The 27,929-nt window shown below is 40.4% G+C and overlaps 1 protein-coding gene across 4 annotated transcripts; it reads right to left on the bottom strand.

Annotated features, from left to right (window-relative positions):
* Positions 1–10: 10 nt before the first annotated feature.
* On the bottom strand, positions 11–27,581 carry cspg4ba (chondroitin sulfate proteoglycan 4ba). Of its 4 annotated transcripts, none has more exons than XR_005709471.1 (11): positions 27,274–27,581; positions 23,256–23,419; positions 16,572–20,144; positions 15,418–15,891; positions 14,444–14,620; positions 9,990–10,188; positions 8,404–8,535; positions 4,918–5,090; positions 4,269–4,452; positions 1,609–4,038; positions 11–1,169 (listed from the first exon to the last, which is right to left on the bottom strand). XR_005709471.1 is itself a non-coding variant. In XM_040154242.1 (11 exons), the coding sequence occupies exons 2-11, from the start codon at positions 26,495–26,497 to the stop codon at positions 1,979–1,981; spliced, it is 7,155 nt and encodes a 2,384-aa protein (XP_040010176.1). In that variant the 5' UTR covers positions 26,498–26,650; positions 27,274–27,581; the 3' UTR covers positions 11–1,978. The 4 variants fall into 4 exon arrangements, 3 of the variants coding, with proteins under 3 accessions (XP_040010176.1, XP_040010178.1, XP_040010175.1); XM_040154242.1 differs by adding an exon at positions 26,479–26,650 and having other exon boundaries at positions 11–4,038; XM_040154244.1 differs by adding an exon at positions 26,479–26,637 and having other exon boundaries at positions 11–4,038.
* Between the last annotated feature and the right edge of the window lie 348 nt (positions 27,582–27,929).

The raw sequence follows: 27,929 nt of genomic DNA, 5'->3' as shown, positions 1-27,929 counted from the left end.
TCCTTCCAAACATTTTCTAATTGTTTATTAAAAATATGATATAAATAAATATGACACTTCTGTTACATAGAAGGTTACATCATTCATATGAGACTGGGATACACTGGATAGACACTTCTCTTCAGTACAAAATGATTCCATGACATAACTTTACTGCGGTTTTCTGTGACAGCAATTTCTTATCTCTCCTGTCAGAATTTCATTTACAGTAGAAACATCATTACAGTGTAAAACAACCAAGGCCTACAGTAGATAATATGAAGAATCTAAGGACACAAATTAAACAGGCTTTTCAGTGTTAAATAATTCATATAAATGCCAGCACTCATTTCAGCCAAAGAAATTCTCAGTGTTTTTCTAATTTGTCTAGGAAAAACTTGTCAGTATTTTTAAAGATGGACTCCTTGTGTTAGAAATTGCTACTCAAATAAGCAAGAGACTGACAACTTGTTCTGAAAGATAATTCATGCCTCACCTTGGAAAGTGATTCCCAGCCCCAGTCAAACGAGATTGTTTTAAGAGTTAGCAGCTCAATCTCCCTAAAAGTAGGTGAACCCACTATCTATTAAACTGTAGAAGAACCTGTTAATAGATCACAGAATGAACCTGCGGTTTGAATTTTAATCACTGAGGTGAAGGCTGGTAGAATACAGTGTAGATTTGTGTAATCTTTAATCAGTGCCTTGATTTTTCCATTCATGCTTATAGAGAATATAAAAATACTGTGCATAGTAAAATAAGAAAAAAAAAATAGTTTACCCAGTGTGATTTGGCCAGGACTACAAAGAAAAAACTGTTTAAATAGTGTTACAAAACCATTTCAATGTCCCTTTTCAATATACAGCCATGGTGAGAAGCATTTGTGACAAAACTGTCAATTTTATAATATTCCGGCCTAATAGTGTTAAACAAAGACCTGTTGCTGACAACTACATGCAACCCGCATTAAAAGGTAACATGAAGTAAATGACTGTTAACAAAATACCTGAGTTTACAAAAAGTTGCTATACTATAATATACACAATACATGACAACAATATAAAATCTGCACAATCAATTAAAATGCTTAGACAATACATCTTTGTACCAATGTCAGTCTTTGTAATTCACAGTTTGAAGCTGTTAGCATCAGATCCCGCTCTGATGACCATGATCCACAATGGGAGAGACTTCAACGTGCATGAGGATCAGACAACAACGTGAGTGATTAAATCAGGCACCAAACAGGTTATAATTTACCACAATGATGACTGCTTTGTAAATGCTCAAGTGACCAAAGTCTGTGCCGCCAGCTGAATATATAGCAGTGGTTGGTGTTGGTGTGTTAACCAGTGTTTAAATGCATTGGGCTACTCAAAGAGAATTCAAAGCTGTCTTAACTCTGGTTGATGTATTGTAAAGGACTTTGGCCATAGTGGTTTTCTTCTTTATTTATCCTTAAAGCTGCACAAATCAATTTTTGGTCACCGGGGGCAGAAGAACTCAAAAACAAGCTAACAGACACAAAGTCTTGATGTACACTATTATGGCCTTATAAAGTTGTTATTTAAATTGTTAGCAAACAATTGCCTAATTACACATCCAGCAGAGAAAGAACAACATAATTACCTCTTTGGAGCTTTGTTTCTGGCTGTATGGTGACCTTTAGCTCTGGTTTGGCCTCCACCAACTCTTGACAAAAAACTTGGTCTTTAGCTTGTTAAAAGTTTGTCTTTCTTCCTTAGCTAGTTGTTAACTTTCTTGAACCTCGAGTTCGGTGATAATTCTGAGTTTGGCACTGTGAGTGAAACCTTACACATGACACTGTAATTTTATTCAGTATTAACAGAAAAAAATATTGATTAATGCAGCTTTAAGCTTTAACCTGCAACAGGTAATAATTAATTACAGCATCATTTAAGTACACATCCACATTTTAATTTGTTTTAAAAACCTATAACAGTGTTACACACATAGCTACAAGTTGGTTTGTGGAAGATCATACCCAGTACTGATTCTTCTGAAGAGTGGGAGTGGCGGTTCTAATAATTTGGGAAGATGCTGCAAGTGAACCATTGCTCCAAGAACTTATGAGCATGTTTGAATCGATGGTGTTATAACCTGAGCCGTGATTTGACATCATTAATCGATCAAGAACAGGGCTTCCTGGGCAGGCAGGGTTTAATGGAGTTACAGTCACTGTGGGAACTGTTGTGCTCCTCTGGGTTTGACCTTGATATGACTCACTGCTTGGTAGACCAGTGGAAGGTGGCTCCTTTGGCTCAGCCGTGCTCTGCTTCCTTTCCCTGTGATGTCGGAGAAAGACAACCAGGACTACAAAGATGATTACAAGCAACAGCAGGGCCAGCAATGGTAAGATCACCAGGAGCGGATTGGAGGTTTTTTGAGGGTAGGATTCTACACGAACTGGTGTGTTCCTAAAGGGGAAATCCTCCATTCCATGTGTTGGTTTACCAAGAGTTGTACTGAAAATGCTGGTTCTGTTGGAGTTTCCCCAGCGGTTGCGTCCCTTGAACTTTTGCTGGCTTTTACTTGGTTGCTGAGTGGAGAGGAAAGCTGTAGACAGGACTGGCAAAGCAGTTCCATTTCTGTAAGTCTGGATTGGTGTTTGAGGAACAGTTGATATAGTTTGGACAGGACTCTTTGTGGTTGGAAAAAGTGCTGGATCATATGGCACAACTGTAAAGTGGAACTCTCCTTTAGCAGGTTGGATGTTATCAGCTTTTAGTAAAAACACCAGTGTATCATTTAGCTCTTGAACTCCAGTCATGTTGGCATTCAGCTCCAAGGCTATTTTTTCCTGCATCACCTCCTGAAAGGTGAAGGACTCAGCTTGTACAGCTTTCCTGGACATTTTAGGTTCTGTCCGAACCACCTTCCCATACTTAGGATGGGAGATCATTTCAAATACAGGGTCACTATTACTAATTTTAGCCAGTTCAGTTGCATTAAGAAAACTAGTGCTGAGTTTGACAGCAATCCCATTTGGCATTCTCAAACCTTTGCCATATTGGATCAAAGGTCTGACAGTTATGTTAAGCACTCGGCCAGTCAGATTTGCTTCCGAAGTGAAGGCAGTGAACTCAAAGCTGTCTTCTGCAGAGGAAAGGGAGATCATATGGTAGAACAACCTCCCAGCCTGTAGATGTTCCTGTTCAAACTGTGTAACCTCTTGGTTGTCCTTCACAAGTTTGCCAAAGTATGGAGGCCTTGTAATCTGGTAGTGAATGGTGATGTTTTTCCCATTGGTAACAGCAGCAAGGTTATCTTGCGTCAGTGATACTGAAGTCTTGCCTTGCTCCAGTGACAAATCAGTGTAGTTGACCATAGAAATGGTGATTTCTGTCACTTCAAGGTTAAAGAGTTTATATATTGGTTTATGATGACCATCCGTGACACTGAAGTAGAACACCCCCGAGACAGAGCTTCCATCATGGATGAAATACACGCTTCCATTATTGATTTGGGCTTGGGTGAAGGTCACTATCGACTCATTCAAACTTCCTTCAAGAGCTAGGTAACCGTTGTTTGGCTTGCTAATCAAAGAGAACTTAATATCATCGGGAGGATTGTCTAAGTCTTCAACTCTGAGATTCTCAGGTCCAAGAGCTACAGTATCTCCTTGTACCACACTCAGACTCGGAGCTTTGGTTTTTAACAAAGGTGGCTGATCGTTCACAGGTGATATTGTAATATTAAAACACTCCACAACAACATCAATGTCATCTTGAGGGCGCTGCGCTGTTTTGCCCTTAGGATTTAGCCATGCACTGAAGACGAAAGAATCATGAGTTGTCTCTGAGTTGTCGTGCTTGTAGGTGATACCATATTTGTTGACTATGAACTGGGAGAAATTAGGTTTCTCTTTGGTGAGGTTTCTCTCACCCACCACGATGACACCGTGCTGAGGCAGAGATGTTACCTGAAACCAGACCTCATGGGAGCTCCTCTGAGGCATTGGCAGCTTGGACATCAGGTTAGTGGCATCAAGCTTGAATTCATCAATGATGACACTCTCCCCTTCTGTTACCTCGGCACCTATCCCCAAGCAAACATCAAGTAAATCACCAAAGAAAATCTTGTTAATCATTTTTCAGTAATACATCAACATAGTCTGTGTATTTTAGCCATGCTAGTAGTGTGGCTCTAGGGATGGCAACCAAAGTCTCTAGTATTGATATTGTTAGCATGTTAGCTTACTGATGTTAACATTTTAACAAGTACAGCCTTAAAGAACCGCTAGCATGGCTGTAGACTCTTGTTCATACCTGTGTTTGCAAGCAGGACTGTGTTGTGGTCAGGTCCAGTATTCTCATAGGAAATGTATATTTTGAAGGTCTGGCTGTCCAGAGAAGCAGGTGGTGATACCACAGAGAAGGTCATGGAGTCCATAGCTTCCCAGCCCACTGATTCTTTGGGGGTTTGAATGTACATAACCTCTTTCCTGTCCACCTAAGGTACAGAAACACCACAAATCCTCAGGAAAGCCATGATCCAAAATATCAGCCATTCCTAAAGTGAACTAATGGTTTACAGCTCAGTGGCCTCAATAATTCTTCACTATTCTGAAAGACATTACTACAGTATGTATAAGATTTCATCATTCATTTTAATCTGCTTTGTTCAGCAGTAAATATAGTACAAAAAGCGTCACAGCTTTAAATTGTTTCTGATAATAATCCATCAGAAATAACTGATTACATAAAAGCCTTACATGTTCCACTCATCTCAAGAAGCACAAAGTCAATTTCCTGAATGAGGATGCAGAGTATCTATTATTCATACCGTGAAAATCTGGCAACTTTCCACATGAATGAAGGAACCCTGATGTTTAATCTTCCTCTGGTTCACATCCCTTGTATTTTATTCTGAAATATACTGAGAGAAAAGTGTTGATACCTTCAGCTCTTCACTCACCATATCTTGTGTGAAAGTGGAGATGTCTACTGTTGAATTATCAGGCTGTCTTGTCACCAGTCGCCCCAGTTTAGGATGCCGAATCACACTATATGTAATGATGCGATTGGAGGTGTTGCTGATGTCATTGGTCACCGCTTGTAACTCTTCATTTGTGATTAGTGCAAAAGAGCCTGGAGGAAAGACGTGAAATCGAATTAAGAAAACTACTGATGAAGTGTCTTGGATTATTGATCATGAAACTGTATCTGTCAAGAAAAACAGTTTTTCTTGTCTGGCATTCAGTTAAGCTATGACCACTCTGTTAAAACTCTTGTGTGACTGCATCAAATGTTGCAAGTTTTTCCCTCTGGAGGCGTTTCATGTGTTTTTGACTCCAAATTATGCAAAGCAAGGTCAGGAATAGACTGATGAGAGTCCTTTGATGTGTCAAATTAAAACTGCACTGCAGACATCACAGACTTTTTACAGCACTGTCCAACTGCAGTGCGGGGTGTTACATAAAAACTACAAAAGAAATTAAAAGTGGATCAGCTCTTTGCAGCTGCAGAAATCTTCCACTTGGGAAAAACATAAGGAGAAACATCTTCTCTGTGTTATGACAAGAGTCTCACTACTGAGAGCTTCTTTTCTTTGTAGGATGAATTACATAGATTTCCACAGCCCTTCTGCCACCGTGAACATTGTGAGAATACTAAAAAACACAGACCGCTGATAAATGATTCATTCATCTCTTTTCGTGAGCACTCCTTGTCAGCCTCTCATGGGAAATTTCCCTCCTCGAGGAAGAGGGAAAGACAGGCTTTCTTGTCTTTTTACAATGGAAACCTATCATGCACTAGGTCTGTAGGAGATGGGGTTTTCTTTATTGACAGATATTTGTGCAGCTGTTGCTGATGGCAGTACACAGACACGTAGACTGCTCAGACGTATATAATCAAAATACGTAACACAACCAGAATATTTTTCCACAGCTCCTGTGCTCATTAATCTGCGCCCGAAAGATGAGAAAAATGCGTGCCACTTTGGGAATTAAGATTGATACAAGACGAACATTATGTGAAACAAGCTTATCACTGCACAAACACCACATTACAAATCTTCACTGTCGGAGGTTCATGTTTTTTAGGTCTATTGGATAACACAACATTTTATAAAATGATAATGTTGAAAAGGATTTGGGAGAATACAGCAACATGGAATACACGCACCACTATTTCAGACCATCAGAGATGCAATTTGATTGGTGAGAAAGTTGGCTGGGTTTGAACTTTTCTCTATAGCTTTCCATGATGGCTGTCTTTTCACTCCATCTTCAAGTGTGGCCATTGGGAAAAACTATAAACACTTTTGCCTTCCCAGGTGAGTGGACAATGCATGGTCGGAGCTAGTTATTTTCCTAGGATAACGCTGTCCTTATATTGCCAATATGGCCATGTAACAGTAACGATACACTGCGTTAAATAAACAGATTTGTGTACTTAAGAAGAACTTGAAAGAATTATCATTAAATTTCCTCATACTAACTATCATTTTGGTGATACTTGCAGGCAACACCACCATGACTTGCTGTCAGAACACTGGTTTTCTTAATGAGGTATATGGAACCATTTTAGTGAAGAGTCTTTGCACAGTTTTACAGAAAGCACCCAGATATTTGAGGATTTTGCAAGGAAGAGGAAAAACATTAATCTCCCCTTCACTGTGTTTCGTGTCACCCCTCACCCCATCAAAACCCTTCATTGTCAGTTAAAGCTCCCATCCCGCCCCCCTCTCCCTGCCCCGCCTGGCACAAAGCACAAACAGGGCTGCCTCAGACAAGCAGTGGCACAGCTTTTCAAGTACACACTCACCCTGTGGCTGGGAAGTTCAGCAGAGCGTGCCAGTTGGCAGTTTGCTGCTCTTGCAATTTCCTTCTCTCCTAACTTGCAAACTAGACCACTGGAAATCTCAGAAAAGATCTCAAATGTGTTTGCAGACACAGACGACAGTCAGCCTATTTTTAGCTCCTGAGTGTTAAAAGTAGCATACTATATATCAAAACCTCACCAGTCTGGTATTCGGGTAATGTAATGACTTGGCTGTTGGAAAAGTGCTTGATTATTTAACCAGGGCAGAGACAGCAGTCAGGGAGAACATACGAGCGGGTTAAATCCTAGAAAATACAGCAAATGAGTGGGTAAAGTCCTGTTGCTGTTCACATTTACATATTTTTCTGTTTTTGTTGTACGACAATGGAACAAGTATGAAACAGTGACTGAAACACAACCCATTAAGACCATGTTAACCAGCAGTCACTTCCAAGCCATTTCCAAGCTGCTGCTCTGCACTGCTAAAATCGTGATTTTATAACCGTGACGTCGTCTGACAAACATCACCATACACGTAAATTAAAGAAAACAGCTGTGCTTTGATTTTGGCTATATTTACTTGTAAAGTGATCAATCAGAGAGAAAGTTAGAAGCTCATTCAAGTCTATGTCAGCTACTTTTGTGAAGAAAAGTTACTAAGCGGGTTTGAAAAGTTGGTAAATCTCGCGACAAAGGTGCTAGTTAGCAACGCTGCGTGTAAATGCCACCCGATGACATAATAGAAACCGTTAGTGCCAACTCATATTGAAAGAGTAACTACCAATCGGAAAACTCCAATACTCGGCCGGCCGAAACAATGGAGTAACTTCATCACTCTGTCATTCAGGCACATTCGCCTTTGTAAGGCCGGCCTCGCTTTTACAGTCCAGCCAAAAACTCAGCTAAAAAGATGATGCCAAGCACAGGTGGAAGTTTTGGATTGTGATCAGATTTGGTTCATACATATGGGAAAATCTTGATGCTGATTTGGAGGACATATTAAAAGACAAGTCTGGTGATATTTTACATTTTTCTCATTGTTGACATATTCCATGAAAAGACCAGAACCAATAATGAATTGATTCTGCCAACAAGTATTGTCTGTGTAACCAACTTGCCAACTAGCCTGATATAAAGCCACAGAGCCTCATTGTTGTCTGAAATCGACTAAAAACACATACTGTAAATGTGTCACACTGTTGCATTGGGTGACATGTTTCTTCATCACAATGAACATGGGCACTGAAGTTTATTTTGATTCGATCCCACATACACCATCCTGCTGCCAAAAACAGAACGCTCACTAGAGAACAAAACGTGTATTAATCCGCAACTGAAGATTGGCCTCAACAAATGCACTACTTACTCCAGTTTGAGTAGCGTTTGTCAACAAGTACAGTACTCAGGTGCTTTAGGAAATGACTTCAACCTTTTTGAAAATTTAACCAAATAATTTTTTTCACGAATTTTTAAAGTTTTGTCTCTTGGAGTGGAGTGTCACTCACACATTAGACAACTGGGCAAGCAAATTGTTGCTTTTGGCTTTTTCATGAAACTTGCTGACAATAATAAAAATATAATATGACCCCAGGATCATCTTTTGATGATAGGCCTTTACTTTGAGGCTAGGATTTACCTGGAAACACCTTGAGTTGACCATTTTTCTCTAAACTGAGAACTAATGCTCTGGCAGTGATGCTGAAGATCTGCCTGGGGGTGAAGTTCACACCATCGTTGACTTGGAAGTTAAATCCTCCAGACATGGCACCTGGTAATGACATGAAACAAAAAATGAAATTTAAAAACATCCAACTGTCAAGAAGTCCCCTGAGTGCTAGTTGTTAGATTCTGTCCACTGCATTTGAATAAAAGAACAACTGCATCTTAGTTTTGTGGGTACATGTTTTCTCTTTGTTCTTGGCTAGAGCAAATTTACAAATATGATGGTTCTTGTTTCTGCGAAATTCAAGGAAAAAAAAGTAACTGATCAGCACTCCTGATGCTGGTCTCAAGAAAAACTGCAATGCAAGCTAAAAATTCTTATTCTGAGTCAATAGGGGACTACTCAATCCAAATCAATTGTCTATACTATTGTATATGTGTGTCTTTGTCTGTGTGTAAAAATGAAAGAGACATTCTTCAACATGTCGGGTGGGGTGAGTACCTTGCACACTATTATTACAACCTTCCCTGGTGGTACAAGTGCGGACAAGGAAAAAAGTAGATACAAATCAGAAGAGTCAGCAGAAATCTGATCTGAGACTGACACTATCAAATGCTGACAGATCTTATTCACCATTTTAGACTATAAAGTTTATACAGTATTGTCATCTCCAATCTGTCTTTCAGTTCAGTCTCTCTTAGGTTCCCCATTGTTTCTGCTGCTGCTGCTGGTTTTCGACATGAGCAGAGGGCAAATCAAACAGTGGGAACTGTCGACAGCGACTTCTAGTGGATCCAACAGGAACAACAAGTTATCTTCTATGAAAAAACACAGCTGAATTACATTTGGCATTACTTTAATAAATCCAAACCATGCAGGAGAATAAACGCTGATCACACTTGGAGCAATTAATTACAGGTTATATTTAGGAATGGGCAATTTGATCCGAACCCTCTTTCAATATCACTATATATATATATTACAGTGTGGTTGCTGCTTAAGACAGTGGACAGTGTTCCTCTGTTAATAATTGCATTAGAACTGTACATTTGAACATTGGGAAAACGGAATGACAACATGATGCAACCATGTTATCAAAATACAAATCTAGTGAAAGTTGATAAATGATGAAAAGCACTGAATTAAAGCCAGGCCCCACTTATACTGCTATAGTCTTTTCTTCTTCAATATCCATCTCTACAGAAACAGAGGAATGTTTAAAAATGCAGATATTAGAGGAGCGACATTGCTGTTTTCCAGTTTATCTAGTCTGTGTACACTAAACACTTTTTATTTTACAAATAGTCTTCATGGTTTTTTTAGTTCGTAGGTTAGGAGGAGGTCCACTGCACAAGTCTATGGCTTCCTGACTTCTCCTGTACCGCCTGTTTCACTCCTGTCGTATGTTTTCGTGCAGTTTGTGCATACGCAAAATAAAAATCAAAAACCTCAAATCAAATTAAACTCTTACATTAGATTATTAAAAAAAGTCTCTCCTACCTTCTCCAGCGTTGTGCAGTGTCCAATACTATCAGTAGTTCACAGGAAACACACTTTACCTTTGTGCACAAACAAAAGCTGTCCTTGGTCTATATGAGCCTGGGTGAAGTTGAGCACCGCCTTCATGGGGGAACTCTTCAGGGCCAGGTGTCCGTTGCTCGGTGGCGTCACCATGAAGTGGAGCTCCTCTGGGGCTGTGTCGTGGTCCTGCGCCCTCAGATCCTCCGGCCTGATCTCTGTCACTGAGGACACCCAGACCTGGACAAAAGATGGACAAGGGCAACCGGTGTCATCTGTAATCTACTTGAAAATATAGACCTCCCCGCACATGGGAACGGAGGTGTTTTTTTGTTTGACCTGGCTCAAGATGAAGTTGCTAATCGTATCTGACAGCCAAATGCAAGTCTGACTTTTATTCTGAGGGACTGCGTGAAAAACTGTTATATTGTGTTGTACAACGGGACAAAAAAGACTTGCGAAATTGAAGCTTATTTATGGAAAAAATAAAAACATCAAATAAAATTGAAGCGAAAGAGGAAATGAGACAGAAAAGACCAACGGAAACAGCTGATGTGTCCTTGTAATTCATCACCACATACAATGGACCCAGGATGCTGTGGATGTGAGTTCAGCTGAAAGGCTATTTCGAATGTTTTTCTCTCTCTTTCTTCTCTCCAGGTCACTTTCCACTGTTCATATTCCAGTGAAGCAGAACTGCTATAAAAATAATCTCTAAAACTGAGGCACCTAAAGATGGTAGGACAATAACAACCTATGTCACTCTGAGCATCACTTAAATCACGTTCAAAAGCATCATGAACAAGTTACGGACATATGAGGACTTAATATAGCCACGCAGGCAGTAAACACAGTTGGATGTAGTGCAGAGTGTTGTTGAGACACAGTTAAGGTCCTGCTTCCATTTAACTTTAAAAGACTTAAGTTAACAGGAATGGGCAGAGAAACTCATCGACACACAGGACACAAAACTACTGGCCATTCAGACACTTGACAACAAAGGATATTCTTTTTCTGAGAAACAATATGACAATGGAAAACAAAAATCCATCAGGAGCGCAAGAGCTCATCAAACGGGCTGTTGTAATGTCCGATACAGGTAGGTACTGGTGTTCTCTTTTAGCTAATCCTGCTGAGTGTTTATGTCTATTACAGACCGCATCCTGTAATTTGCAGCCTTTGAAATTCTTTACAGAGTGATGAGTCAAATTACAGAGGAGCACAGTGAACATTTTATTCTCTACCCTCCAGCTTTAATATTAAAACTATCTGAATGGGGCTTTAGTCATATTAGCAAAAACCTACCATCAAGCCATGACATTTTTTAAAACTTTTTTCAGAGTTAAACAAAATTTATATTAGTGGTTACACCTGAATATTTTTTTTTTTTCCCACTTAAAATGCTGAACGCTCCACCATGTTCACAAGTTAGTTGCTATCTTTGTCTGTCTGACTGTGCTGGCGAACAGTGAACTTTTTCACCGAATGCAGCAAACCGCTGCAGCTGGAGATGATACTGACTAGAGCTGAAAGCGTGAAGCAAAACAGCAAAGTTTGTAACTATGGACTAAGGACAACTTCCCATTACATAGTAGTGATTTGACCCATTTTTTGGAAAATAAAAATTTTGATTATAACAGGTTTAAGGTCACAGTAAATGTTATTGTTAGGTTTGGTCACAAAATCCACCAGTGTTTTTCATATTTACTTTACAGATTACTTTCCTCAACTTTTCACTCAAATGAGTGCAAATTTCCCGTTATAACAGTTTTCAGTGGGTCCATACTGCAGTGCAATGCCGTCACAAAATATGTAGCATTTCACACAAAGGGTGTGATCACAGCCACACCTCCAGTGTACACACACTGGTTAACTAGCAGGTATTTTTACTTGCAACTTCTCACTGCTGCTTTCTCAAATTTGGCTAATGTGAGAAATGTATCAGATCACATACTGCAGAACTGCACTCTGCAAGGTAAAGGGAAGTGGGTACAACAACGAACAAACACTTGCTGCAGGAATGTGTAGCCTTCCAAAAACATCATAAGAATAGCTGAGGGTGGGTTTTTACCTTTGAAAGCTACAAAATACTGGGTGACAGGGGAGTGCCTAAAATCACCTAAAATGACATTTTACTAACTGGCAGTGAGATGCTCTCTCACCGGCTTCTAGGTGTTACTTACTGGAACAGAGGCATGGGGCAATTTTTCAATTGGCACCAGTAAACCACATTACATTGGTCTCACAGCATCTCTCCCCATATGAGAACACTTGCCACCCCTGTGAGCGCGTGTTCCTCCAGTGGGATATGACTACACTTCCAATAATCTCCCTTCTAACTGGAAGTCACAGCAGGATCAGTCTGACAAACAGCATCAGGGTGACCACCCAAATTCCAAGAAAAGACACATGAGGTCAATTTGCAAAAAAACAAAAACAAAAAAAACAAAAAAAAAAACGATCCATCAAAATCACAGGTTGCTCATCAGACTGTAGCTTTAGTGATGGAGACGACAGTCAAGTATAAACAAAACAAACTGCACCACACTTATATCTTCGATCCACTTTAATGAATTCCTGGGAGTCTCGGCTGCCAAACCTCAACCGTTTTGATGTTTACTGGTTTGCGGTGTTTTAATAAGCTTGTGGTTTTTATCTCACCTGCACAAAATAAAAAATTCTCTCTCCTGTTGTCAGACGGTCATGAAATATAAATACTCAGGACAAACAACTGAGAATTCGACTTCAGGAGACTTCACACAGCTCTATGTGACAGCTCAATGAATTTTAGTCCCACTTCAAAACCTGACAGTCACGTCATTGACTTCTAGATTTCTGGCGCAGACTTTGCAAAACAGAAACAGGTCAAATGTATATCAGTCGATACTGCCACAAATATAAACTCAAGACAATTAAATTGGATAATAGTTCACTGGTTTCAGTTTTTTGAATTTTGGCAGATTCTGCAGTATAGATAGGACACTCAAGTTTTATGCTAGTTTTTTGGCTGTTAAGACTTTTTAAACGTAGAAATAACTGGATATTGTGTCTTTTGTCTGTATTTTTTTGTTTTGATTCATTTTTGACAAAAAATGAATAATTTGTGTTTTTAAGACAGAAATCCTCCAGCACCGATATTAAGTGTGGGGTTGCTCTTAGGGTTTATACAGCATTCGCAAAGCTTATATAACATGTAACAATAATCCTTATGGCACACTGATAAATAAAAATATGAGGAGTCCTTCTAAAATATTGAACCAGAAAACATCAAAGCTGTTTCAAAACTTACTTTCTAATGTATTTTATGAGGAAATACATAACTCTGTCATTGTAAGTAGATTTGTGAAACTCTCAAAGTCTTCCACAGTTTGAGACCAAACATGATGTGCAGTGGAAGAGAGCCACCTTGTGGAAACTGAGGATCCAGTTCCCTTTTAAAATCCCAACCTTCCACCTAACATCTAGTACGACATGATATAATGAGTAATGATCACATTTGCATTCAACGGGTCATCACTACGTGCAGAACAGTTTGTCAGCGACTGTCACCAAAAATCATGAACATCTCCCCTTCAAAAAATATTCTCTGTGTTTCTGATTAAAAATACTTTAGATCAGCTGGCTTCCCGTGAATTTTAGAAGCCGCTCTTCTCTGTGTCTGCAGGAATCCAGAGGAATTTGAGGCATTTGGGGCAGAGGAACACGCACAATAACTCAGCCTCTCTTTCCAGCTGGACCTCTCCCAACTCTCGCCACTAAAGCTGATTGAGGACATGTCAGCACTGCTCAGCACATGGACACACATGACAACGTTTGTCCACTTTACAAGCAACGTATTTAAAATGTACAGTATGAAGGTAGAAGTGTTTTTTCACAGAAAGGTCATTAAATGCATCTTCTTTTGGGCAAGAAGACAGTGAAGAGAGCTGTGAAGCGGTGGAAACAGAAATGAACTGAGGCCATTTAGTCACGGTGTTTGCTATTTCCAGGCCATGTCATCATGCCACTCAACACTTTGATGCTCTGGAATGGATCAACTTCAAGCAACACACTGCCAGCAGCAGGACCTTATGTCTGTGTAATGCCTGGGGGTCATCTTCCATTTGATTTAAACTCTTTGCTATTCATAAGAAGCCTTAGAAACCATTCCCAGTCAAGACTTTGCAAAATAGCAGATGCCCTTTCAATTCAACGAGGCAGCATTGCTTGCACCTGACCCTCAAAAAAGCAGTGATACATTTTAATACTATGAGAATTTGTTTGAAATGTAACACCTGACCACCATAGACGTCCCAGGCAAATCCAAAATATATGTTAGTGCATAGTCGGTACTGCCAGCCCCCCCCGACCCTCCTACACATAGCAAACATAGTCTCCCTCATCTGGCCAGCCAGCCATGGCAACTTGCAACACTGCCCACATGAAAACTGTCAGTGCCAGACCTGCTAGTGAAAAAAAACGTCCAGAGTTTAAATATAGAGCAGTGCAGACTCACCCTGAGGACCCTGTTGGCTGTAATAACAGGAGGCTCATCGTTGACAGCTGTAACCTGGATGTACACCGTCTGGGCCGCACTCTGCTTCCTCAGGCCTGAGTCATTGGCCACCACAGTGAAGTTGTCGGCTAAGGTTTCGCTGCTGTCATGGACGTAGTAAATGAATTCATGTTCCACCTGGTTAGAAATCATGGAAATTATTAGGGAGAACCTGAAGCTAAGACTGCAAAGATTTATTCACATTTATTTATACAGCAGTGCAACGCAATGTGATATTTTGTGACACTTAGGTCACTACACTCTCTTAGTCCATGACATGAAAAGAACATAGGGACAAAAACAAAAACACATTCTTGTTTTGTAAAATGTTACAAGTTAATTAGGGGCTTAACAATGACATACGTCAAGAGATTCTGGCTGGGGTAAGGTGAGATGAAGGGGACGAGGGGGGGGGTCAGGCAAGGGTAATGCTCTTTAATGTTCTAATTTAATTAAGGACAATTTTTAGGTTAGAAACATCACAAACATGCGTGAAGAATTGAAAAAACGCAATGTGTTAATGGCAGTGGACATAAAATACAGAGAACATGAATTCTGTGGCTTTGGTGGTAGTTACAGGCCTTAAAATAACTACTGCAATAATAATAATCAATCAAATTATTTATCCATCAATCCATCCATCGTCCAGTCCAAGCAAATGATTCTAAATATTTATTGCTATATAGTAATTTAATTAAGAATGCATTTGAGGTTTCAAACATTGTAAAAATACCTGTAAATTTGTGTCCATTTGAGAAAACACCCTCTCAAAAAAAAAGTAAAAAACAGACACATCCTCTGTGTCTTCAGTGTTAGTTATAGTTATTAAAAATATTACTGCCACACTAAATCTAATTATTTATTTATCAATCCAACTGCCAGACTGTTGCTATTTTTCCAAAGCGCCTATAGGAGTGTCTGTAAGAATATCTCACCTGCCTCCTGGTGAAAGAGGTTATGGACACACCAGGGTGTCGAGAGTGCTCAATGTGACCATGCTGTGGGGGCTCAGACAAACTATATAGGAAGTTGAATCCAGAAAAGTGTCGGTTGGTGACTTTGAGCACATCCTCGGTCAGTGCCTTAGAGGCGCCCTCGTTCAGCGTGAAATTTGAGACCTGAAGTGGGATGAGGCGTGGGATGATGTCAACAGACATCCTAATGTCGCTGACGTCAGTGACCCCGTTGGTGGCATCGAGGGTGAAGGTGTCATTGACTTTGTTGGGCTCCACCTGCATGTACTGGATGTTCCCACTGTTTATGTCCTCTTGGTTAAATGTCTTGACAGGGGATTGTTTGTTTCCGATGTAGCGCTCGTCCGCTTCGACAAAACGCCGGAGAAAGCCATGAGAGGGGGCTACCTTGACTGTGAATACAATCTCAGATGGCAGGTTGTCCTCGTGAGTGACCTGCAACAATCAGAAAACATAGTCAGTGGTTAAATCTGAAATGTTCCATGTGTCACCAAAGTTTAGTTTTCATTTTACTCTAAATGTAACATGGCATCATTGTAAAATGAAAAAACAAACACTGGTCAGCATTCAGTTTTTACATTTTCAGCAGCCTTAAAACCAGGACAATAAAGAAAAATATTTTAGGATGATATAGTTCTTTTATAATCTAGACTGTCTGCCAAACATTTTTTCCTTCTGTTATCATAACTATAAAAAGGATGCATGTTGTTTGATTACGTTTTTATAGTCAATACACATTTCAGGATAGGAACTCCTTAACCTGAAATGTTTCCAATGAAACATTGTGCTGAGTATCCACATGTATGCATATTATTATTATGTGCATAATATCATAATTATAATTCTTCTTCTTAACATCATTTTATATACGTTAAAATGGAGAGAGTAGGGCCCCCAGGGTCAAAAATAAAGAACTATAAAACATCATTCACTTAGATTTCAGTGACAGAAAAATGGTGAAACTGTAATGCTACTGCAAATATACACGAAGTTTATCTTGCAATATCAATAAAAAAGATATTATTATTTGAACCAAAATAAAAATTGGATTAAAATTGTTGATTGGGAATTCTCAAGCCCTCTCTTACACAAAAACACTCTTTTGAAAAACTCACCTCGAGTTTAGTTTTGTCGATCTTCCCTGGTTTCCGCTCTTCTACCAGTAAGGTGTTGTGATGCAGCACGATGGGTGGCCTCTGATGACTTTCCAGGTAAACCTTCACATTGATCCTCACCGCAAGTTGAAAACCTTTGACTTTCACTGTTAAGTTGAAATAGTCTGCCAGATGTTTGCTGTCATTGTGCCGATAGGAGATCAGCCCATTCTTTAAGTCAGACTCTGTGAACGACTGCACCTTTGTTTCAGTGCAATAAAGGCCTCCATACTTGGGAGCATCATCCAACTTGAAAATTACCTCTTGGTCATTTCTGATGTCCAGATTTGAAATGATACTAAAATTACTGGTGGAAAAGGTAACTGACTGGCCCTTCTGAACCAGTAACCCAGTGTTGTTTCCAACCTTTAAGAAAGGGTCTTGTGCACTGATGTCTAAAAGGCTTGATACAAAATGTTTTCCATCTGAGACAAAGAGCACAAACCTGCCAGTGCTCACACCTTTGTGAATGAACAACACTCGCTTTTCTTCCAAATCATTCTGTCGAAACTGAAACAGCCGATGTGTAGTGTCATTAACCAGAACTAGATCTCCCATCGGGATTCCACGTCGAGTGTAAATCAACTGACTATCATCATAATCAGAGTCTGCATCATGATAACGCAAATCCTCTGAAGTGAGTAACCTCTGTCCATCTCTTACTACATCGAAAACTTTATCAATAACACGTACCGGCTTTTGGTCATTCACTAAGTGAATGGATATTTTGAACGTTCCTTCTTTAGAGCCAATTTCATCCTCTGCAATGGAAGATTTGAACCCTTGGCTGATGGAGGCTATGAAAGTGAACTCGTCTTGGGTTGTTTCACTGTCATCATGAATGTACATTATCCGTTCCTCCAATATATCCTGATTGCTAAAGGTTAAGATGTTGTCATAGCTAGCATTGGAATTTGACTGACTAATACGGGCTAGCTTTCCATGTTTGGGGCTGCTTATGACTGTGTAGTACATATCCTTTGTACTCAAAGTCTCTGCAAACAGCTCATCTTTCGTGATAAGTTTACTTTCTCCCTCCATAAGTGAGAGTCCATCATTTCTCATAAACACACTGTTGACATCAGCCTTAATGGAAAACTGGAAATCATAGTTTTGAGACTGAGCATGTTTGGAAAACAGCTGAAATTTAAACCTGTCACTTGTATCTTTGTAAGGCCTGTCGACTAGCTCGTAATGTACTTTTAGATCTGTTACATCTCTTTGGCTAAAGGTTGAGTTCTTCCCCAAGACTGAAGTGTCAAGAAAGAGTTTCCCTTTCTTTGGTGTGGTGAGAACCCGAAAATAAAGTTCATCCTCTAAGAGGGCCACACCTTCGGCTGTGGCAAAAAGATGCTCCGAGTCCAGTGTCACTTTTCTAACTTTATCCAAGTTTATCATACTATTCCTCCCCAAGTGGTATTTTACCCACTTCACAGTAATTGGAAAGAGTATTTCAGTGGTTGCCCTTGCAGCCACATTAACTTTGCACTTAAAGTAATCAGTGGCATTGGTTGTCTGGATGTCTTGAAAAGTGCTAATATACCTCAGGCGCTCTTTTTCTAGAAGCCTTTGGGAAAATGAGTCAGTAGGCCTCCATTCACCGCTTGAGTGAAGCCTCTGGAGTTCTCCATACTGAGGGGGTTCAATGACATCATACCGGACATCTACAACTTGTTTCACAGCATTGGTTTGCACAGCCAGCTGCTTTGAACCAATTATAGCTGTTTCTCCTTGAATGATCACAAGGCCTGTGTTGTTCTCAATCTTATACTCCAGTGCTACAGCCATGACCCTTAGAACCACAGTGTTGCTGACCTTTTCCCCATCGCTTACTCTAAGAACTATCCTTGAGTTTCTAACCCCTGTGTGAACATAGTATACCCTCAGTTCCTCCAAGTCTAAATATGAGAATGAGGACACTGCTTTGCCAGGATGGTTTTCAACTTCCAAATATCCTGCATCAGCATTCAGGTTCCCAAGCACAGAGAAGACAAGGTCGTTGTAGTTGCTGTCAATGTCTGTGGCCTTCAGAACATCCATGGTGAGGCGTTTCTTTGAGTTCTCCAAAAGGACAAAGAGATTTCCTTCAGGGAGACTCAATTCAGGTGCATCGTTGGTGGGTGTCACAGTAATATTGTACTGGTACAACTTGTTGCCCTTCAGATAATCAGGAACTTGCTTTCTACTGCTAGAATAAATTGAAAACATGAAGAAGTCATCTGGTTCCTCGGAGCCTCCATGGATATACATCACTCTTCCATGCCAAAGGTCCAACATGCTGAAAGTGTTCTCCACTTGATCTTGATCGACATCAAGCCTTATCTGACCCCGAATTGGTTGCTCTCGAATTTGGAACATAATCTGAGACTGTCGAATGCCAAGCTTCTTGAAGTCCAAGAGAACTTTGATGTGTTTGGCCTCAAGAGATGCTCTACTACCTTCCTGCACCACAAGGTTTTTGAGCTGCACAAAATCCAAGCCATACCTTCTGTCCAAGCCCCTTGCGAGGGTGGACATGTGAAATGACGGCGTTGGTGTCAACAACTTAAAAAGGGATCCCGGAGCACTTGTTGGACTCACAGTGGTTGAAGGCTCTGGTTCTTTCTCTGGCTCACAACCAACTGAGATATCCTTGGTGACTACAGCACTGGAGAGACCCATCTTCACTCCATTGACTTCAATGTTCCTCAAACACCCTTTGAAGGAACCTCCTCTGACACGCTTTCCAGACACAGAGACAAGCCCCACCTTTCTGACTTCTGATCTGGTGCTATCATCGATACCTCCCACAAAAAGATAACCTTTAAGCTGAAGCCCCTTTGAACGAGAGCTGATGCTGCTTTTCACCATCTCTCCATCTACAGTTAGCTCAAGGCTTTTAGAACTGAAATGCAACTTGATAGTATGCCATTTCCTGTCATTGATGAACGTTAGTGAACGAAGCTCAGTTTTGGCTCCAGCTTTCCCAACAATGGCCACTGGCAAACCTTCCTGAATCTCTACAGCCACAAAGTCCCCCTCTCTGGCCGAATTGTACAACATAATTCCCTCTTTGGCTGAAGTGTGCACAACACACTCGAATACTGCTTCCTGTTGGGAATTCCAGGTTGGAAGAGAAATGTAAGCCCTGGAGCTGAAGAAGCTGATAGGGTCCTCCTCTGTGGCAAAGAATTGGGGACTGCAGCCTAAAGACACTTCATGGACATTCTTTAATCCAGTATATGACCTTATTGATGACAGCAAATCATGTTCATTGAAGACCACCTTGTCCATGCATCCTCGGAAGCCAATCAGGTCTCTGGGGAGATAGAGTCTGTCCAGGCCTGCTGAGCCTCCAACATAGAGACCATCCAAGATGTTGAGATCATGATGGGAGCCCGGCATCTTTACAGCCGTGCGAGAGTTCTTGTCTACAGTGAGAGTGATGTTGTGCTGCAAATGGCGGACCTCCACAGAGTGCCAAGCCAGGTCGTTGAGCTGGGTGCCTCGCTCTGACTTCAACAGTTGCTCCCCAGATCCAAGGTCCAGTTTCAGCTAAGAGAAGAAACAAAACAACTGAATTACAAAATGTGCTATAGTACAGGAATAAAAGGCAAATGCACATACTGATCTAAGCAGCAATTCAATTTAAGTTAAGGTTTATCCATTTAGAATAGATCTTTCTTGTGATGGCCCACATTAAATAATTGCGGTTACTTTTTAGCTATGCTAGAAGTGTGGTTCAAGGACGTGGCAGTGTTGGTTTGTTGGTTCACCCACTGTGGTCCACACCATGTTGGTGGCAATGGATTGCCATGAAATTGTTGTACAGCTATCTTTGGTCTCCAGAGGATAAAGCCTACTGAGTTTGTTTGAGTTTGATTTTTGGTGAAATGGTTCATCAACAATCTCATGGATTGCCATTAAATTTGGTACAGCTGTCCATGGTGCCCAGAGGATGAAGCCTACCGATTTCATTGATCTGAGCTGCTGATTTTCACGTTGCACCATGAACAGATAGACACCTTGGTTATCAGATCCTCTTGGGGTTGACATTTGGTGTTACTGGATGGACTGCCAATAAATCTGGTAGACATACAGGATGATTTAGGATGACTTGTAATAACTAATCCCTTAACTTTTCATCTAGCGCCATTATTAGGTTATGCTAAGCTAGGATGTAAACATTGTAACTACCAGACATAAGCATGTTAGCATTGTCACGGTAAATATGTTAGCATGCTGACATTAGCATTTAGCTCAAATCACTGCTGTGCCCAACTACAGCCTAAGAGCCTCTACCATGGCTGTAAAATCTTGTTTAAACATGCACGTATAGGTTATAACTGTTTAGTATGATCATGAGGACAATATTGTTAAAAATAATATTTTAACATAAAAAATATAGATGACATTACGAATGCAAAAAATAAAATGCAGAATCTTCAAATATTTTGACTGTATCAGATGAAATATTTGCCAATATAACCTATGACATTACAACTTAATGTATATGAATTAAATAGACACCATGACACCAGGAAAGGGAAACACAGGATTTACACTGCTTATATTCAATGATGTCACCTGTTGTTATAACAGTGAGCTTTGACTGTTTTTTTAAAGTAGGAAGAGGACTATTATCTCTTTGCTTTCAGCTATGTCCACAGAGCATCATGTCACCATCTCAAATTAAATCTGCATTTAAATGACATGCTTGTCAAGGCTTGCTGCTGAGTCCCTGCTATTCATGCATGGGTTTCCAGGGAGTGACGCTCATGTCTGACTCACATGGAATGAGACTCCAAGCCTGAGGAAAACTTGTGTGGGTGAACAAAAAAATTATTTGGTGACCTGTGACAGTTTAAGGAATGGGGACGAGCGTTTCACTCCTCGTGCTCACTGAAGTATGACAATCCAACACAGTCGTCAGTATGATTTGTTCCCGGAAGCAGAAATCTAACACGAATAGAAGCTTAGTCACAACGATTTCTCAACTTTGATGCACAAAAGCTATAATGCATATCTCAGGACTTCCTGTGTTTCTTACAAATGTGTCGGCATATATAAAAAGGCTTTCTGCAGAACATCTGTCCATTCAGTATCCTGATTAAGCTTGGAAGAGCTGCTTACAGAATGCTTTAGAAGCAGTCTTGAAGGGACAAATGTATTTTCACCCTTAAATCCTCCAAGCAAGGCTTGTGTTGTGGGCTAAAAATAGTGCTTCCTACTTGGGACACAAACCTATACATTTCTAAAGTGTTCCCAAGGTAAGTAAATCTCTGGAGGTAATGTTCATTTTTTAATTATATTTACAGCCTAAATTCAGTGGCAGTGTGAACACGGTTCACAGTTTCACCTGAATTTAACATTAAAGTCGGTTTCTAATTTTGCAGTATTTAAGCTAATTCTATTGTGGAATCCAGTGCCTTCAGAAATAGGGGGATACACTCTTACTGTGAGCTTCTCATTATTAAATACTACTGGTAACCTCAATTATCCATATAAAAACAATAACAAGAAGATTGATCTGTATATATTTTTAATTTTAGTAACTTTGTAAATAACTAGAAAACTGATTTTAATTTTAACCTCTTAAAATTAATTGCATTTTGCTTTTCATCTACCTAAGCTTTAATGGTTGCACTGCTCATGACTGAAGTGAGTCAGTCAAATCCATCATCGGAAAATTAATCTGCAAATACTCTAATAATCCATCAGTTGTTTCAGTCATTTTTCCAGCAAAAATGCCAAACATCCCTTGGTTGTAGCTTCTGAAACGTGACGATTTTCTGGTTTTCATTGTTTCATGTCATTGTAAATCGAATATCTTTGGGATTTGGACTGTTAGCTGGACAAAAAAAGAAACTCACCCTGATGCAAGCCCTTTGCCAAAATGCGTTGGTGAAATAGAAAAAGATTCTTCCAGTTAGTCAGCTAGTGTTGCTGAGTTGTTTTTTCATATTTGGTTCAATGCTCCTTGAGCATGTAGGTGGCCGGTAGTGGCAACAGTACACTCCTACTACTAGTTGGACAAAACAAGCAATTTGAGGACATCACCATGGGCACTGAGAAATCATGATGTACATTTTTCTCAAAATTTGTTGACATTTCATAAACTAATTAATTAGTTAATGAAAATAATCAGTAATTGTAGCCCTATATTACATATATCATCCAGGGATTATAGTACTAGCAGGCATGTGCGTACAAGCAGTACACTTGTTAGTTCAACAGTGTTTGATAATTCAAGAAAAATTTGTTGGACAGAGGTGGAAGGAGGCAGATTTGCTTGCACTGAGATTAGGTAAAAATGATTTCACTTATTCAAATACAATAGAAAGAGAGATCTGACTGCTCTCATTATCTCATAGTTTCCACTGTGACAAGAAGTGACTGGTATGGAGTTAGCACTCAGCTCACACCACGCAGGCTTGTCTGCTTGTGTTAATGTGCTGAGAGACTGACACTGTCAACTGAGATGGAACCATAGCTTACGGTGGTCAGTCTGTATGTGTCTAATTTGAGCGTGAATGTGGTCGAGCATATACATCTGCATTTATTGTGTGAATGTGCCTATACAATATGTGAATGTTTGCGTGCATGTGTGTGTTCATGTATGCTTGAACACATATGCTCATGTCCCGGGGCCGTGGTTGTACCTACCTGCAGGCGACCGGCATGGAGCTCTAATAGGAAGTAGTCGGTCTGGCCGGCGGCGAGAAACAGCAGGCCATTGGTGCTGGAGGTTCGGAAGCGAATGCGGAGCGTGTTATGGTCGGACGACTCTGTTGCCTTGAGCTGTACAAAGCCGTCGCCATAGAAGGAAGCTGTAGAAAGAGACATTAGAGCGAGATAGATTAAAAAAAAAAAAAAAAAAGGAGGGAACAAGAGGGAAAATGTATATGGTCGAATGTGTTGTTAACTGTCTTTTGCAGGCTGTTAAATCAGTGCACCATAATCATTCAAACTGAGCTGAGTATGAGAGAGAAGTGGAACAGATAGTACAGTAGCAGTGACAACAGCAAACACAGAGCAAGTCAAGTCAAGCATTGTGGTCTTAATATAGCCAACATGTGACATTTAGATGTAAAAGCCAGGCTAATTATCATCCTGGTTGTTCTTTACAAGTGGAGCAGAGTGTGTAAGTGGGAAGCACACACACACCCACACACACACACACACACACACACACACACACACACACACACACGCACAGAGCTTTAAAAACATACACAGAGCAAAAATTATACCTCACCAGATTCAAAGAATGCTTGTAAGATTCTTAGGATCTGCTTAGCTTAGCCTTCCTGGTGGGCCAATTGTGTTTACTTTATATGTTCAACCACAATGATTGAAATGCATCAAGTATGACAAGAGTATAATTATGAGCTTTAAAGCTCTACCTATAGAATAATAACCACCTTAAGGCAGAAACTAAACCCCAGCTTGTGCATTGCAACAGAATTGCAGGTTTATGTCTCTGCTCATTTGTAGCTTTAGGAGAAAGTTGTTCGTGGACTGTCCGAAACTATAGTAATGACATATCTGAATTTAAAAGGTATTTGACTTTAATGCCACAACAGCAGTATCCAAACCGAGGCAGGGGATGCGGAGGTGGCTCGGAAGGAGTCAGACATGTTCGGGCCTGGCCTGCCCTGACAGGAACCTTCAACCTGAACATGAAAGGCCCTGACGTCCCCACATTGTCTGTGGCCTCATGTTCCAGAAAGAGCGTAGCGGATGGACCCAGCTGTTTCTTCTACCTCACCTCCCTGCCATTTCACATCGCCCTGTAATCTGGGCTAACGTGTTCTGAAGCTTTTTATCTAAGCGTCCATGTCAAAGCACCACCAGTTCAGTTTTTAATGAGCTCCAGAGTCCCACGCATATTCAAAGGTTAACAAACATCTTCGCGTCTGTGAGGAAACAAGTCCATTCTACATTTGATTTATTTGGAGTTTATAACCCGGGGGCAAGAACAGCTTCCTGCTAATGGACCACAGTGACTCACTGGTGAAGCTAGATGAAGTTAATGTGAATTAATGCTTTGTTTTTACTCCTAAAAGGGTTAATGCACTAATGGGTCCTTTGCTTGATCAAATCCAATCTGTATGGATTGTTTAGTATAAATTAAGACAATTAAACCAGTAAAGCATGTAAATTAGCCCTTCAACCATATCAACTTGAGGTCATCAATCAACAGGAGCTGATTGTAGAGAGACAAAAAATATATAAAAATGAACCTTAATGTATCAGAAATAACATGCAGCTTCTAACACATAAACAAAACCAAAAGAAACACATTAGTTAAAATATTATATGCTCTTATACTTTCAAATAGTATATATTTAAGTGTAAAATGTAAGAAAATAAAAATTTATACCAAATGAAAGAAAAGTCTAAAGTTTTTCCTCCCTCATCTCCCAGGTTTTCACCAAGTGACTGGCCACTTTAAATGTTTTTGTCTGTAAATGTTTCATACAAAGCCAATTTCTGTTTTTAAATCACTAAACAAAGCACTGCATGGATACCAGTAAAAATAGGAAAACAGAAAAACCTCTACCTATAGAACAATTACTTTCATCATCGATTATTTTTCAATAATTTTTGTGAACTGTCATGTTTTGTGAAATGTTGTCTTTTTTTGTGAAATGTTGTCGATTGTGTGATATGTGTTTCGTGAAATGTCGCATTTTGTGAAATGTTGTGTTTTTTTTCTTACCCTCAGGGCCACTGTACACACAGTATCCAACATTACTTATCGTTATTCTGACCCTGACCAAGACAGACTGAGTTTATTGTCCTCTCTCATTTATACGTCATGTTCATTCATCGGCCTTGCATTATGTACGTACGAGGGAGGAAGCGTTTACGAAAACTAGCCAAGGGGAAAGCAATGACGTTTTTCCTTTAAATTTACATTTTACATGCTCAATTGTATTTTGGTGTCGTCACAATGACCTTCGTCATTTGACTGAACGTCAATTTTTGGTCAAAACAAAGGGGTCTTCCCCAAAACTTGCCTATAAGCAAATGGATTTCTGGAAAGCTGTAGAAAGAGGGCAATAGTGTAGGTTCGTGGTAGGAAGAAAATTTTGGTTGTTTCAGCTGCAGAAAAACATAGAAATTTTGGGAGTATGTAAATGAGAGGGCGCGGACGACTGCCAGAAAGCCATACCCACACATAAAACATACCCGTGTACACCTGGCCCTGTTCTTTCAGAAGCAGAAAGGGGAGGTGTTTGAAGGTTGTTCTGTAATCTACGCGTCTGCAAAGGGAGCTTTCTGTGCAACAGGGACATTTTTTTGTGAGATTTCACAAAACGCTCCCTCAGCAGCAAAGCGAGTGACCTTTTGGCGAACACCCACTTATAGTTAATTTGAGGGGCAAGACCAGCGCCTGTCACTGCCTGTGTGCTCAGTTTAGACGACAAATCAGAGATGCAACTCGACTGAAGTGTCTCTTTTGTTTCTTTGCGGACCTTCGTGCCACTCTGCTGCTGATGCATTATCAAAGCCTGGGACCAGGATGTTTTAGCAAAGGCTTCCTCCACAATGCGACGGGAATACAGAGGACACACACATTCAGGAATGCTTTGAAGTAAAGCAAATGCCTATACTGTGGCTCTATTCAATGAAGGATAGAGTAGCATGGTGGGTGTGAGTCACAGCGAAATAATTCCTGATGATCCCCAGGGGCACAGACTGGATGAACACTGAATATAGATGACACATGCCCGGAACAAAATCGGCCAGACAGGCTGATGAATGCCCATATGGATGTAAATAATGTACATCTGAAGCTGTGAACTAAAAATAACAACAACAACAATAACAATAATAATAATAATGATAATCCCTCAACACATCAATGACATGTCCTTACATTTGCTTGTGTGTGCCATTGTCACTGTCAGATTGTCACAGTTGTTCCAGCGCACTGGGCATCACAGTCCCATTTCTGCTGCTGCCTTCTGATAAGGTGAGGGCACTGTGGGTGCCTGCAGTACACTGCCTATCTTCCGTGTGTTGGCACCGTGCACACCTAATGCAAATCACTCACACAAAAAGATAAATACTGGGATTATGTGCCTCATCGGTTTGAAAAAAAAAAGTTACGCGAAATCCTGCATTTTTAAAAGGCCTAATAAATAAATAAATAAATAAATAAATAAATAGAGTTTCTGTTGTTGCTGGAATGAATCGTGACAACGCAGCCAAAACACCCACTGGCCTGTCCCCATTCACATTTCATTTAACCCTGCCGGGTGATCCGCTGAGATGAACATTTTAAGACCCGTGAGCCACTTCGGCACCCCCGACCGCACGTACAGAAAACACTGAACAATCCTCCGTAAAGTGATACTAAGTCCGCTTTTGGGAGACACACTCCTGATGACACAGAACTAGTGCTGTGGCCCAGGTCTGAGGGCAATAACAGCCGGTGAAGAGGTACGCGATCGTGTTTTGGTTATTTCGTTTGTCATAAACTGGAAATCTCAAGTAGCCTTTTTTTTTTTTTTTTTCCAGTGAGCCACTAACACCGGGGGAAACCGGTCAAAGTTAACCAGCACGAGCTCACGGTAACAGCGTGAAACAAATTGCCATCGCGGGCACCATCGAATAAGTTTGTAAGCTCGTTTGTTTTCACTGACAGAAAGTGGAAAAGTTGCATCGTTACCTCCCGACGCCAGCTCCACCAGGAGCGACCACCAGAGCAGACCGCTGAGCCACAACTTCTTCGCGGAGTCCATCTTCCTTCTCCAACGTGCAAACAATGATGTTGGCGGACCGAAGCACTTACATATTTACAAAAACCCGTTTTTAACTTCTTCGAGCTTCGGCAACGGCGAAGACACCGCGGGGGAGCCGAGTCAATTCCCCAAACGGCGAGAACGAGCGAGGCCGCGGCAGAGCCCCGAACTGAACTGAGGCACAGATGTAGATCTTCGTCTAACTCCGCCTCGCGCGCGCGCGCGTGTGTGTATGAGTGTGTATGAGTGTGTGTCCTCAAAGAAGAAAAAAAAAAGGAAAAAAGCATGTTAATCCTAGTTTTCAAAATAAAAGCTAGAAGAAGAAGAAGAAGAAGAAGAAGAGAAAGAAGAAGAAGAAGAAGAAAAGAAAGAAGAAGAAGAAGAAAAGAAAGAAGAAGAAGAAGAAAAGAAAGAAGAAGAAGAAGAAAAGAAAGAAGAAGAAAAAGAAAAGAAAGAAGAAGAAAACAAAATGCTGCAGGCCTATTCCCCCAAACAACACGTTTTCCACAAACCTACGTGACAAGACTTGTTTAATAATATTTGTTGGAAAAGACCATAACATAAAACCAAAAATGTACTAGTT

This window comes from Xiphias gladius, chromosome 19 (assembly GCF_016859285.1).
Source record: "Xiphias gladius isolate SHS-SW01 ecotype Sanya breed wild chromosome 19, ASM1685928v1, whole genome shotgun sequence".
Taxonomy (NCBI): Eukaryota; Metazoa; Chordata; class Actinopteri; order Istiophoriformes; family Xiphiidae; genus Xiphias; species Xiphias gladius.
This window is presented reverse-complemented; position numbering and strand designations above follow the sequence as displayed.